At 43.7% G+C, this 15,784-nt stretch overlaps 1 protein-coding gene across 1 annotated transcript in view; it reads right to left on the minus strand.

The window, feature by feature from the left end:
- Nucleotides 1-623: 623 nt before the first annotated feature.
- LOC138473115 (solute carrier family 2, facilitated glucose transporter member 9-like) overlaps nt 624-15,784 on the minus strand; it is a 369,925-nt gene continuing 354,764 nt past the window's right edge. The window contains exons 11-12 of the mRNA XM_069611639.1: nt 10,419-10,546; nt 624-1,214 (exon numbers count right to left, since the gene is read on the minus strand). Of these exons, the coding sequence (XP_069467740.1) occupies nt 981-1,214; nt 10,419-10,546 (362 nt within the window). The 3' untranslated portion in view covers nt 624-980. The remainder of the gene's footprint in view (nt 1,215-10,418; nt 10,547-15,784) is intronic.

Below are 15,784 nucleotides of genomic sequence, written 5' to 3' on the forward strand. Positions count from 1 at the left end.
TGTAGCTCCTGAGATTCTACCCAGGGCTACAACCAAAAGATCAGGGGCTACAGCCTCCTTAGCCCCCCCCCTAGCAACGCCCCTGCCAATACTCATCCCTGTACTCCTGCAGAGCAGTAGTCCTTTCCTCACAGAAGCTCCAGTGGATCAAGGTCCTTCGGGAGCCAGGCCATTGCTAGACTGGAGATGAAACTGGCATACAAGCAACAAAACATAACAGGCATAACACAGGCCTGCTCTTGCTCTGGCCCCAGTCTATTGGAAAATAGATTTCCCGGTGGAAATTCAAACATCGCCAATAATGTTGCAGTTTAGGAGGGTACTAAAGACCTTACTTTGTCAATACCAAGGTGCTATCGAGGCTTGCTGCAGTATGTACCACTCCCTTTGCCGGAACACTCCAGGCTACATGTTTTACACTTCCTTACCTCTGAGGTAGAAAGAAGCAAGCACTTTTAATACCAACAAGGTCATGTACCAAACACGCATCTTTAACATGGGATAATGTAGGCTTCATCTTGGTGGTGTGCTAAGCTTGGGAGTCACGAGTAGTAGCCGCTGATTTAAGAAGTGAGTGTGAACATGCATGTATATCTTCGATGGACATATTGAGACGCAACAAATTTATCAAAAGTTTTTTTTATTTCAGGCAAGAAATTATATAAATGATATAATGCACATTTGATTTCTTTGAGTTTATCATAAAATACATTTTCTTCAACTGTATATCATAGAAAATATTCTCCAGCTGGCAATGAAGAGAAATTGGATTGCTGTATTGCTGTACTAGGGGCTCGCAACATGGGGCCACTCAAGACTCATTGCACTCAGTAATCCCATGGCATCTCCATACTTGCATAATGAAATGGCACCTTCCTGTTAGTGCGGACCATACGTCTTTGTCATGACCTTTCTAGTACCCTGTGACAATTGGGTTCTACCTGCCGAGTAATACCAATGATGGTTGAGGTCCCATTGCATCAATTGCCAGATCTGGATATCTCCATAGAGCTGCTCTCCAGGGCACCGTATGCATTGTACTTCCTCATTTTCAAATCATCGGCAGACAGCTGTTTTGACTCTGAAGGCTCAAACATCTGACTGATCTCCATGAAAGTTTTGTTCTTGGTTTCAGGAATGACGAGGAAGACGTAAAGTGCCACCAGGAAGCAGATCCCACAGAAGACTAGGTAGCAGAAGGCCCCAGCAGACATCTGGAAAATCAAGAAGAGGAATTATACATCTATTAGGATATGTAACCAGGTTGAAGACAAATCATCACACCAAACCATTGTGAGGCACATGAGATTTTAGAGCAACATCTGAAGCTTCCCTTGATGAAATAGGGTCTCTTTACACTAGTGCCAAAGGGAGGAGGTGGGAAGACAAGCTGAAGTGTGGCAAATATAGGCCTATTTTATTGTTACTTTATGACCCAGGGCAACCTGCACCAGGTTTGTTGTATAATATACATGACAAGGGTAGGTTGCAGGCTTCAAATTGATTGGACAAGATCAGAACCATGCGTTTTCACATTCATGCCAAAGGATCCACCTTGGAGGATGCAGCTTCTGGTGAATTAAGGATCACTTTGGGTACCTCTGGATGATGGGATGGATATTAAATAAGTGTTGAAACACAACTTCGTACAAAATCAGCACTAAACCCCACAACCTGCAATGTGGTTGACTCTAATGTGTTATCTTTGGGAGAAGGAAACATTGTTACAAATGAACGTGGTCCCTAAGATTATTTACATAGTTCGGTGACCACTATAAAGGTTTAGCAGAAAGTTGCAGATGATGCTCTTCATATAAATTGTCAATTTTTTCTGTGGACAAAGTAAATGGACAGTTTCCCTCGAGGTTTCTAAGGGAATGAAATGCAAGAGGTGGATTTGAGTTTCTGGACATTTGGTAGTACAATGAAGCATGTAACCTTAATCAACTCTTGGATGTGCCTGAGCAGGTTAGGTTTGAACACATGGAAAGCAATAGAACATAGTACATTGACCTTAAGGGTATCAGGCTAACAGAGGAACCACTCTCAGGGAGGAAAATAATCAGTGCAATGAAGAATGGCATTGGGGCTTGACTTTTTGGGGGGTCGGGGGATGCTCCTCATCCACCGTTTGGAAAGACAGAAGTTCAAGGTGATGGGTAGGAAGCCAACATGGAATTCCTGAATTCATTGTGGTATATTCCCAGAGGAATAGCTATGGTTGTATCAGGAATGATGAGCTTTGAGTTCTTAAGGTACACATATAAAGTAGATGGGGTGAAGGAGCTGAATGCTCACTACCAAGGGAGTTGCTGATTAGGCTCTTCAAGTACAATTCTGTCCAAAAGTGAGGCTCAGTGGATTTATTACGAATTGCAGTCAAGCTAAGGTAGGGTAGCATGGTTTTATAGCCTGCTGAGATTTACATGGAGAAGGGAGGCACTGGCTATTTGGCAAAGATGGGTCTTAGAAATGGATAAGGATTTAAGGCTGGAAGAATCAGTGGGCCTACCGAAAACCAGTTTTGCCTTCTCGATGGACAAAACTTTACTTTACAATTTACAACAAACGCTTTCACAAATTCAGAATGCCAGACCACAAGTATCAATGTGGCCTTATGTGGTGTATATGTACAGGGCGGATCATAAGCTGTGACTTGAGGCAGCCACGGTGACAGATTTGGGAATTGTAACATGGGTTTGTGTTTTGGTAAGACATCTCCAGGAGGCTGGGACTGGGTAGCAGGCCATTTAATCAGTGGTGAACCAATATGGTAGTATGGCGGAATATATAGCTAAGTCCCCAACATTTGCAACTAAGATGGTTTTGAGAGTTTGGAAAGGTGGCAAAGAGTTGGAGATGATGCCACCGAGCATTCATGAAAAGGTGATGTTTAGGAATAGAAAAACAGCTTGTAAAACAGCTTGGAAGTTTAAGATACAAGAGCATTTCTGAATTTGCTGGTTAATTGGGACACAATGTTATGTTACAGGTATTTATAGAGCGCACATCCACCACAAGGGCACCTTGGCGCTGGGGCACAAAACCAGGCAAGATAGCTACAAGTCTAGAAGAGCAAGGTTTTAAGCACACACCGGAACTGGAGGGGATTTATTTCCACATGCACGCAGGAAGCTCATTCCATAAAGGTACCTGCCGTGACCGAGAAAGCCCGACCTCCCAGACGAGATCTCCGGAATTTCAGGATAGTAATCGGGTTTGACCCTTCTGACCATAACGACCTAATGGGGATGTATGGTCTGAATTTTTGCTGGAGGAATTCAGGCCCCGGCCCATAATACGCCCGATATACAAGGCACAAGCCCTTAAATGTAACTATTTGCCATCGGGAGCCAGTGTAGTGCCCAAATCACTGGACTAATGTGGGCACCATATGGCGATCCCGTTGCCACTCCAGCCACCATATTCTGCAATCACTGAAACCGCTGTATCAAGCCGTAAGGTTGCGCCATATAGAGAGCATTACAATAGTCAATGCGGCTAGAAATTAACGAAGCCACCACCTGAGGATGCAGGTCCTCTGGAAGAAAAGGCATGATCATGCAAAGTAGCTTCAATAAGTAGAAGCCAGTCCTACATACCAAGCTAACTTGTCCCGCCATTGACAGTGTAGATGACAGCATGACTCCCAAGTTTTTGACCAACGTATCCGGAGGGGGGAAGATCACCCAGAGCTGATGGCCAGAATGCCGGGGTCCACAGAGAATTCCCAGAACAAAGTCGCACCACCATCACTTCCGTCTTATCCCAGTTTAGTGTAAGCCAGTTGCTGTCCATCCAGCTCTTGACGGCCGCCATACACTCACACAGTCTTGACGACACCTCAGATTGTTAAAGATCTAAACGTACCAAGATCTGGGTGTTGCCAGCATATGCGTAGCATCTGAAGTTACTGGAGCAGATGAGAGCATCTAGGGACTGAACGTAAAGATAAACATATGGGACAAGGCTGAGACTTGAGGGACACCACAGGATAGGGTGTCAGACAGAGAAGAGGAGGGAGGGAAAGTGACTGACCACATCCTGCTAGAAAAGAGGAGAACCAGGCCAGGACAGTTCCAGAGAGCCCTGCTGTGGCCAGGAGGGACAGCAAGATGGAGTGGTCAACCGTATCAAAAACTGCTGATAGATCAAGAAGTATCAGTGCACCCACTCCACCCTGATCTGCCAACATCACAAGGTCTTCTACAGCCGACATCAGGACACTCTCGGTTCCCTGTCCTGGTCAGAACCCAGACTGGAATGGGTCAAGGGAGTTAGCGTGCTCAAGGGAGGAAGAAAGAAAGGTGGGGGCGCCAGGGATTTTAATACTTTCATGAAGAAAGGAAGAAGTGAAATAGGGCGGTAATAAGCTAAAACCACAGGATCTAGCAGAAGCTTCAAGAACAATGTCTTGTTTCAACTCAGCAGGAATCATTCCATGCTGAAAAGAACAACTTACCGCAGCCGTCACCGGAGTAATAACTCCAGGGAGAATTTCCTGCAATACTGCCACTTGCATAGGGACAGAAGGAGCTGCCGAATTCAATGTTGTAATTGCTTTTAGCACGCCCTCTGATGAAAAAATGACAAATTCCGAGCAGGAGTGGGAAGGTCTGATGTTAAAATTGACTGTTTCCATAGATGGCATGTCTAAGCTGTTTCTCTTCCCCCTTGTACACTTAATTTTTCATCTGGTGCCAAAATACCATTGCGTAAATTCACCATCTCATCTGTTTCCTTGAATTTACCCAAAACATTCCTAATGTCCCCAATCATCCTATATTTAGCTATATTTACCTTCTCCCAGTTTTGTTTCCTCCACAGGGAGTGATATTTTTTTCAGAACTTGAGGCATTTTTAGGAAGATCGTGGCAATCTTCTGGTTTATTTTCACTTCTCTAGAGTTTACATCCTTTGGTAGTTGTTTTATCTCCCCTGCCTTTGATTTCGCCTTTAGAAATATCGGGGCTATAGTTACGCCCCCCCTTCAGATTCGCTAATACAGTGTCCACTAACAGGTCAGTATTCACTTTTTCAGTTTGTGATCCTCTCAATGCACAAATTGTATTGGACTCTTGATATTCCAGACTTTAAGTCCTTTTGAGGTTCTTTACTGCTGTTATCCTATTCTTTTGGCTTACTTCTTGTATCAACTTTCTGCTGGGAACCGTCCTCTGAGTCTAGCGCGACTATCTCCTGCTCCACCCCTTTTGGTATTTGAACCTTGACGATTGAAGAATGAGTTAGTGTCCGAGTGCTTGTTTTTCCCCTTTTCTGATTCTTTGATTTTTTTTTCTTGTTTCTTTTTTACTATTTTTTCTTTGTCTTTTTTATCTCCTTGCTTCCCTCTTTCTCTCACTTTTTCCTCCCATGGGTTCATTTTGAGGGCATACTGCTATCTCTCCCTCCTCTCGATCTTCCGTTTGACTTGTGGAGTTATCCATTGGGATTGTTGGTTCTGGTTCTTCATCTAGATATCCTTCACCAACATTAGCCAGTCTCCGAAACTCTTAAGACTTGACTCAAGAGTGGGTGGTCATCCATCTGGGAATATTAGCCCTCTTCGAGTTCTTTTCGATACAAGTCCAGCTTTTTTTGATTCAAGAATTGCATCAATATATCTTGTTTCACAGCCAGTTCCATCTCTTCATATTTTTTCTGTGCTGCCAATGACTGTTGGATGGCCGAAAGGTCTAAGCCTTGCTTAACTGATTCGATTTGCAGATCTTGCAATTATTGCATAACATTAGGGTTGATAGCATTACTGCAGCCTACTACTGCCCCATCCAAAGTGGCCACCTCATTTGTCATTTCTATTAAGGATCCAGTTTGTGATTGAACTTCGCCCTTCAAACATTGAGACTAATGAGTTTAGCACATAATTTAATGCACTCAGTGTATTTTCATTTGAATGGTCCCTGGCTTGTGTTATTATTGCTTGGTGATTGCTGTTTTGCTAGTCTCTCTTCCTGACCTAGACTCATCGACTTGATTTTTGTCCACACATGAGAAGTTCAACTTACCAAACGTTTGTTCACTTATATCCAAACCCATCATCGAACCTACTGAGCCACTATCTCTTGAGTCTTTTATTTATGTTTGGCTAACTGTCTTTTCCCCCGTGTGGGCTCTTCTTCACTTATGAGTCTTTCCTTCCCAAAATGCTCTTCTATTTTTTTGTTTGTCGTTATTGTGAATTCCAATCCTTTTTTTCCAATTTTCTGTCAATGCATTTTCTTCATCCGGCAAATAGCTATTTCTTACTGGTGTATAAACAGCAGGTTCTACATGGTCCTGGGCTTGAACATGTTTCCTTGCTGCAGGCGGCATCTCCGCCCAACTGGTTCTGGAAAACCTGAGCAGCTTGCAAGGGGACTGCTAGCAGTTTTTGGCTCCTCCCATTCTGGGATCTTCTATCGTCCTGAATGGGGTTACTCTGTAATTTCATGGCCACTTGATAACTTTTATCTTCAATGGCTGACGAATCAACAAATGGATTTTCTCCCCAATTGTATTAACTTGACTGCAACTGTTTCAGTCTTTATGCTTTGGGGGTTTAAATGACTTGACTAATGTTTTTAGCAGTTTGTTTGTTTTGCCAAATTCCAACCAATCAAAAGTTTCCTACCAAACTCAATGTGCTTCCTTGCCCACCTCGTCCTGGGTGTGGTTATCGTCCTGCATGTGAATGCGTGTACACTCTCTTTCCCATTGATTCAACGCATCAGAGTATTGCGGCACCAGTACTTCTCCAGCAACACAATCCCCCGAAAAAAGTCGAGATTAAAGGACCAGGGTCCACCAATCTCCTGACACATCAGGTAAACTACATCTACAATTCACGTAGATTCTCCTTGCAGTTTGCTGAAATCCCTCAGTATTTTGTGCCTCCCGCTCTCTGGATTATCGCGGTTCCCAGCAGCTTTGGTATACCGTCTTCCCGATTGATGGCAGGATCCAAGGAAAGAAAATCCAACAGTCTTCCGCCGCGTAGCAAATACGCTATGCTTCACTGCTCCGTAATTTGATCTGGGGGTTATAGAGTTACACTTTGTGTTTTACTGCTCCGACTCCTTATTCCCCACTATAGCACTGTCTTTCATTTTTATGTGTCAATCTAGTGGGACATATGAGAGATCTTCTTGCCAAACAAAAGAAAAGGTTTACTTTCACTTTGTCTTTACGTTCATATTATTCCGTGCTCATTTTAGACCACTTACCATGGAGAGTGTCACTAGAGGGCTTCAGTACCTACTATGTGTTTTCGGCAACCAGCGCCCACCTGTCCCCAATGGACCATGACAGACCACTTGCACCACTTCCATACAGCGCGCGCTCCATGCTGAAAGTGTGGTTTTAAGCTTGTTTCCAAAGCAGTCTCCAAACGAGCTCCTCCTCTCCTTCGTGGCCACTGAAAAAATCCTTAGCGCAATCCAAGAGGGATGACCATGACAGACCACTTGCACCACTTCCACACAATAAAATCAGCTTATTACCTGCACCTGTGTCTTGGCCACCCCCATGTTCCCACATGTTAAATTTCTAGCACCATCCTCGTGGCTTTTAGGCACCATAGTCTGAGATCAAGAAATACCATCAGGGCTAGGACTACCTCTATACAGAAGCCCATGCCTGAGAAAGAATAAAGTCCCCTTTTCAGTCTTCCCTCTTCTTAAAATACCACATGCAGAGAATCTTCTGCTAGCAAAGGGTCATTCTGCTGAGCAAATGCTAAATCAGGAATGATCTCATCTTCCGCGCCTAAGGTCTTCGGTTATAACACTTCAGATGCTATTGGGGGATCTTCATCTGCCTCCCCAAAACCTTTTTCTCCTCTTTCAGGCTTTTCCGATTTCCTCTTTTTTGGGAAACAAAGATCCCCTAAGCAATTTTCTCTCCCGCCTTTATTTGATATGCCTCTTTCCCATTGTTTTGGAGTAAGATCTTCACATCCCCTCTCTAGGTCGGGATCTATGATGCCTGCTAAGATATCTAGACCATGTTGCCAAGCTAGGCCAGGCTTCGTGGCCAACCTGATTAAAGTGACTGGGGAAAAGGGGGGGGACTGGAACCAGGTCAGTGGGAATAAACATCTGTCTCTGGGTTGAACCAACTCTCCCCTGCTACTACATAGGTCGAACCCAACAGAACGTTCTGTAGCTACTGATGGATCGGAAGCTCCCGATTAAGTTTTATAAATCTGAGGGTTCCCTAGTTTGTGTCAACTGAGCCCGATCCCACTCTGACACCATTTGTAAGAACTGGCAATGAGACAGAGGACTCATGGTGGTTGGCATAACATTTTATTAAATCGAACTGTAACTTCCCACATACCTATCTCCCTAAACACATTCCCTGCTTTAGTTCATAGTATACCTACACTGTGCCCATACACAGCCCATATAGACGTGGTTGACTAGCAGGGTCATGGCCACCCTCGCATAACTTTAATGGCTGAAACGCACATGCATAATAGCACCTGTCAATTTCCCCAAATGTATGGACTCTGGTCCCTTTGAGTGCATTCGGACAGTGTGTTGGGACCATACTTATGGTGAAAGGGGTTATACAAATGACGAAATGAATGAATGAAGGGGTTGGAAAATGCCCCACTATCCCTAATCTAGGAGCCATTTCCCACCTCAACCAAAAACAAAGGGCCTGTCCTGTGTCAATATGTCCAAAGCAAAAATGTCCTGTGTTCAAAATCCTATCCTAGCCCTCTCATTCTAAAAGTAACTGCAAGGTGTTAAGGGTATTGTCTATGGCTTGAAAAGTGCACAAATATTCACGTTAAAAAAATAAAAAAAATAAAAAGTATTAATGCAACATAAAATCCAAATGGATAATGTTCACAGTTCCAGCCAGCTTCTGATGTAAGCTGTAAGGAATTTGCCTTGCGTTCCAGTTAGGGACCAGGAATGCCTTCTGCAGCTCCCTCCGGGCCCCAAACTTCCACTGTGGGCGCATCAGCTTCTGGATAGCTTCCTTGGTTTCTCCAACACCCTCTCGGGTCCTTTGAATTTTATCGCGCTCTCTCTCTCTCTCTCTCCAGTTCATGTGGCGCGTCACACCGGCTTCTCTTGCCGGTGCAAAGCTTTTTTGTCTCGTGTACCGCTTCAGCGTCTCTCCAGTCGGCGAGGAATTATCTCAGCTACAGACACTGTCTCCCCGTTTCTTTGTGGTGCATCTTCGATCATGTGTCAAGCTGACAGCTTGGCTTCCCCAGCATTCACTAGCCGGCTGATCTTCAGTTCTCCACGGCTCCATTTTTTAACTCCTGTGTAACTGAAGGGAGCCGTTTGGAGCCTGTTTTCTCCAACAGCTATACGGCTCCCTTCGGTCTAGCTGAGTGATCTTCATTTCCGGTTGCTCTCTTCCTCGTGTCAGTCAGTGTTACTGAAGTAGCTATCGGTTGTTTAATAGTTTTATGACAAATTGTTCGACAGTATGCCATGAGGGCCTAAGGCACTGAAGGGGTGTCCCTAAAAAGGAATGGGGGATACCATGTTTCGCCCAATGATGCTGCTCCACTCCTCTGAGGGTCAGCTCTCCCACATGGACCTACCTCAGATAACCACCCCAAGGGTCAGGATCAGGTAGCCGCTGCCTTACCCTGGTCACATGAGGAAAGGCTACCTCCGGGAAAGGAGCGAGGACATCAGATTCATCACATAAGTCAATGCTTTATTTTTGTTTTTCTCTTTAGAAAAATGAATAAAATGGTAAATTCAACCCATCAAAGATGACATTGTACTGATTAGTGAGCACAGAATACTAGATAAAATAGCATTTAAAAAATCCAGTGAGGCTGCTTATAGAAGGGGATTAAAAATAATAAGTTATGCCATACTTTACATGAAGAACGTTTATTCTAAAAAGGATGACTTAGAAACCGTCCCGATTCCAATGCAACCAGTGTACATTTAGTTTTAGAAGGCATCTCATTCAGTGATCCCATAAAGGTACATTGCAACAAATGTTTCAAGCAAGTTCATTTTGTCTGCATGCCAGCATAACCTTATGATCGATCACACTGCGATGGAATGGGTCATAGTACTGAATCTCAAGTGATCATTTGAATGTCTGCCCAAATCACAGTTTACGAGGAAGGTTAAACACAGAAACTAGTTTTGACAATCTGTTGCAGTGTCAAGATCATCGAAACAAATTATGATCACAACAAGTCTATCTGGCTGAGAAAGATGGTGAGGGTGTGGAGCAAAGCTTTTGGTAGGGGTCTACGCAGCTCTGTTGCACTTGCATTAGGCCAATTCCTTCAGCTTAGTTTCTTCACAGGATTTATGCTTCAGCTCACTATCATGCTACATAGAACAAAATAAAAATGTGCCAGAATTGCTGAAATATTGCAATGACAATCCCAGTAATAGATAATGAGACCAAAAATGCATTACCTGAAGGAATGGAAAGACAAACCCAACTGTGAAGTTGGAAATCCAATTCAGGGACCCACCCACAATGTAGGCAGCTGACCGATGAGATTGCTTAAAAAGCTCTCCAGTCATTATGAAAGGAATTCCAGCTGCAAAGACATCAATAGAACATCAGTTTATGAACAGCAACATGGAATAAAATCCTGAGCTAATCAATGTAAAATGAATCATAGAAAGAAAGCAAGTGGAACTTTTTTGCTTAATAATTCACAGTGGTTGATATGCATTGTAATTCAAACTTTGTCCGAGAGGATGTAAGATTTTAATCTCAACTTCATGCATTGGAAAGGTTCTTGATCAGCTTTGTAGGCAATAAGGCTGGTGAAACAATGACTGAAGAGAGCCGGCAAATGCAGACAATGAGTGGCATGTTAATTTAAGAGCCAACTTTCACAGTCTTGATTTGTATCTATGGAAGATGAATGTGAGGGCTTCCATCAGAAGTACTATACTTGAAACAAAAAGCAGAACAATCCCTTTACAGGATGTTTTATAGTGATTAGTGAACAGGCTTTATTGCAGGGGTGGATGAAGAAAGTGAAAGTGGAACACTGACTGGGGACATCATAGAATTATGATATTTAAGTGCCTTTTGGTTAGACATGTCTAGCCTTCTGCACTGTATTAACATATTAAAAATACATTACAAATGCACTATTTCATCATTCAATGGACCTTAAAAAAAAAAAAAAAGAAAATCTGAATTTCCTTATTTACACGTCAAATGAAATTATTTAATTTACCATTCTTTTACAAATGTTACAGTAAACGCCAACTTAGATTAAACGGCCCTTTCACAATTTTTCCTCCAAAGTTTTACTCATCTCCTTTCAAATATGTAAGGCCGTGGTATTAATAACCAACGTTTCCCCTCCTTGGAGCATTCTCCAAAATCAGTCTGATTCGAAACCCAAAGTAAAGGCCACACATTTGACATTACCTATATTTCTCTTGCAATATGCTGCATTTTGTCAGTAAGCGTCTGCTATAAACAATTATTTACACTCCTGTACCATGGAGGAGGGTGAGGTTGGGCATTTCTTTTTGGAGAGCAGGGAATTATGCCACGGTAAATTTCAGGTGCTTCATACCTGGAAAGGGGCCGGCTTTTTAAGAGCATTCTGAAAAAGGTTAGTACAGAGGTCTTAATAAGAGGGTAAGAGCATATAGGAGGGGTAGGGCACATTGGGGGGGGGGGGGGGGGGGGCTCGTGGGGATGTCCAGAAAGTTGAAGGATCAGAAGCAGGAGGCAGTGCAAGGGCATTGGGTCAGAGTGCTAGAGCTGAGCTTAGAATTGTGATGTGTTAAGTGAAGAGAAAAGTGTTAGTTATCCAGGAGACTTGTGAGAAAACTATCCAGGATTCCTGTGAGAGCAAACGACTACTTAATTTGAATAGATAGACAGTGGTGGAACTTGAAGAGGGGCCTGCGATATTCTGCACGAATGTGATGGGTGGAGGTGGGTGAGGAGCATGGGAGGGTGTACATTGTGAGTTGCAACATTTGGCCAAGACAGGAGGGCAAGAGTGGAAATCAAGGTTTTCGTAGAATGGGCGGTGCGGTTGGGATGGATTTTGCATATATTCAGTAGGTTTTGCCAGACAGACCTGGCAGACGAGGTAACAAGATATTGAAGCGTCAGTTCACCATCAAACGAAGACTAAGGTTGTGTTTGCACTTGTGCAACCAATGCATATATTAATTCAGGGGCATTTGTCATAGAGCCAGGTAAAATATGAATGATTTACAAATATTCTTTCGTGTCATGACTTAACTATATTTGGTATCACAAGGAGTAATTGCAAAAGAAGTACAATTAAAATACTTTGCTCCTTGAAGTAATGCCTCACACAAACCTAAAAGTTACAGGAAGTAGACACGTGGATTAACCGGGATTAACCAAGATGGATTAATATCAATTTACTAGACAGTTCTCTTTTGCAGACATGGGTGATCATGCAACAATCAAGGTTAATTGGAGAACCCCAGTGGCATGAATTGCCATTGATGTGGGCAGATAGGATTCATTTGGGGAACATGTAGTTGTCATGGAATGAGGCTACTGAAGATTTGACACGGGTAGTAGCTGTATGATCGAAGGTGTGATAAAGGCTTGTTTGTCACAAGTTGGGGTGCCTTCAAGATTCAAGAAAGATGTAGCAGGAAGAGTTTAGTAGTTCGGATTTCTAGAGAATGTAAAATGAAGCAGAGTCTACTTAAGGACACAAGAGGTGATAAAAGTACGTAGACTTGCATTGAGTGGGAATTTGAGGAAGAACAAGGAGTCCAGCAAGAGTTTGAGAGAGAAACGTTTAACCGATTAAAAGCAGTCATTACCCAATCTTCCATTTGTGGTTGGCACTGACCCACAAGAATCAGAGGGAACACACGAGTCAGTGGATGGGTGGTGTTTGGAGTGGTCCAGGTTTCAGTGAAGGATCCTGCATGTTCTTGTCAGAGTAGGTTCAGAGATTTTATGCATGGGCACTGGTTGTTCTTAATTTTTGAAGACGCAATGGAGGGATGAATAAAGGGATGGGATGATGATTGAAGCTTGGTGGTGTATGTAGTGTCGGGGTCTGGAAAGCTAAAACGGTGCTGCATCAGCACACACATTGGTGCGGTGGGACAACAGAGGCATTTTGGATTTTTGGATTGTGGATGCCAGGAGACAGTGAGTTCCCTCTCAACCCAATCTTCCCTTTCTCTGTAATTCAATGCCCCTCCCCCAAGTACACAGTACCTTTTTGCTGGTTAATCTTGCTTCGGCTTCCCCATTGACCATATACTGAGGGAGTAGTAAGCTGAAGCTGGGTAGCTCACTTGTGACAACAGAAGGAGACAGGGAGATCAGTCGCCCTGCCTCGCCTGTTATTCATGCCTATCTTGCTATCCTTCACTGTTCTCTTGCATACTACTGTGTACTGTCATGCCCATTTAATAGGACTTAAGAATACAGCAATACTTTGCTTTCCCAAGAATGCACCTCCTGCCCGCCACTGTTGGACTGCTTTCAATATTCCTGCTTTTTCCAGCTCCTCTGTTTGGAAATCTACACTGGATGTTTCCTTCTTTGTGCCAAACGTCCAAATCTCTGGTCACAACTATAACCCATTTGTTGGAGTATTTTGATCCTAGGAGCCTAGCAATTGAAGTCTTACTGAATTCAGCTTTCTACAGCCTTTTGCTTGTTTTTTGTGATGGAAGTTGCCCAAACCAGACAGTAGGTGACACTAGATCGTCAGATAACCTGGGTGAGATCCTATTAACCATTTACATTTATGCTATTACCAACTACCAAATGCAAACACAAATTGTGATATTGATTATTAGTACCCGGCGAGGGAGAATCAGAATGAAAGAATCATTCTGATTGGCCCTCGCTGGGGCATTACCCGGCCGGGAATCCCTCGGATTCCATGCCTTTGTCCCTGGCGGGGGCGTGGCAGCCATTCAGCCAGTGAGGGGTTGTAAGCGGGGCCATCCCCGCTCTGAGCCTCCACGCGGCTGGAGGCCGCCTTCATCCCCCACCGGGGATTCAGGTATTTTTTTTTTTACTCCCCCTCCCAACCCCACTTACCTTCTGCCTGCTTTGTCCTCGGCGGAGGACGATGGCAGCCTCCAGCCGTGTGGATGCTTGAAGCAGGGCCATCCACGCACCGAGCCTCCACACGGCTGGTAAGTTTTTTTTCTTCATTTTTCTTTTCCCCCTGCCCCTGCCCTCCCAACCCCAGTTACCTTCTCTTTATTTATTCGGGAGCAGACGCGCTGGGAACATTAGTGTTCCCAGCGCGTCCGCTTCTGATGGCCACCATGGAAAGGGAAAACAGACTGTTTTCCCTTCCACGGCGGGCATTTTCTCGGGACAGAAAAAAACAGCTTTTAGTACCCTGGTCTTGCAGATCTTGCCGGCCGGGTACTAATAGCAATATGCCCCTCGGAACAGGGGCATTACCGAGTCAGGGGCATAACATGAGCCCCGGGGTATTACCTGACTTGGTAATGCCCCCGCCGCTTGGGACATATTGCTTAAATATTATTGTTTAATTTGTTCATGCAAAGCAATACAATCAATGTGTAATTAATAAAAAAAAAACTCCAGTCCATACAGGAGTGCCCCCCATCAGGGTCCCAACATTATAATGTTTAAGAAATATGACAACCATCCACTTCTACAGTCATTAAGAAAAGGACATACAAATATAAAAAAAAGGGCATTCATCCTCCCTATGCTAGGCATATCAGGAGGGCATAATAGATCACTTGTTAATAGTAAATACTAGTAGTTTCAGGGATTCAATCATTGTACATGAAAATAAGGAAAACCAATATTTGGGAACATCAGGATTGCAGAGGCTGGATTGGTTATGGACCAATCTCAATTTTATAAACTGTGTTGATAGATGAATATGCCATTCATAGCTGCTGCCCCTCCCCCACTCCAATATCGCACAGGTGAAACGTTACTCACTATGGCAACCATACCGCCCATATCCCAGGCAGGTACAAGAAGAAACTGACCTAATGCAACTAAAGATTTGCAAACTCACTGCAAACTGACACACATGCATGCAGTAGACACGAAGCAAATATGCACTCACGAAGAAACAAATAGGTCAAATGTGCATTTATACATGAATAATATCATTTGCAACCATAAAGACGTGAAGAACATAACACAAGCAATGAATAAGCTGAATGCAACACATTATATACGTATATGGCTCACTAACATAGGCAAAATAGAAATGGCAGAGGAATTGTTTGTATATTGGGGGAACTGTGATAAAATAGAGGATGACGATGGAGAGCCTGTGACAAGGTCACAGAGGGCGACGCAACCTCGTGATGAGGTCTTAATGGTAGCAAGATATCCCGGACAAGGTCATTGAAGATTGCGTAGTACTCCTCGTTTTGAGGTAATTGATAACTTTTTTACGTCACCAGGAGCGGGGAAGACAGTGGTATTGCATTTGTGCTATATTCATTTGTGTATTAATTGCTGGCACCAGTGGTAAAATCGTTTAGTTTTGTGAAACATGAATATTTGTGTATATTGTGGAGGACGTGAAGCTATAGTTTGGGCCAAAGGGTGCAGTCCGGAGCATGGGCAGCGTTTGAGGTGTTGCCTGCGCAGTTTGGTTCATCATAGACAGTGTGGTGTTGAGGAGAGCTTTAGAAGCGATGGACGTACAGAGAAACATTGTTGGGGGGACGTGTGTGACGAAGGGGTGAATACATTGGAGCCGAAATGGAGGTTTGTAAGGATCAGCAAACTAAATGTTGATGTGCCATCATGGGAGATGCTCCCGTTATTCATTTATGTA

The sequence above is a fragment of the Ambystoma mexicanum genome, chromosome 8, assembly GCF_040938575.1.
Source record: "Ambystoma mexicanum isolate Mex_15411 chromosome 8, UKY_AmexF1_1, whole genome shotgun sequence".
Lineage (NCBI taxonomy): Eukaryota > Metazoa > Chordata > Amphibia > Caudata > Ambystomatidae > Ambystoma > Ambystoma mexicanum.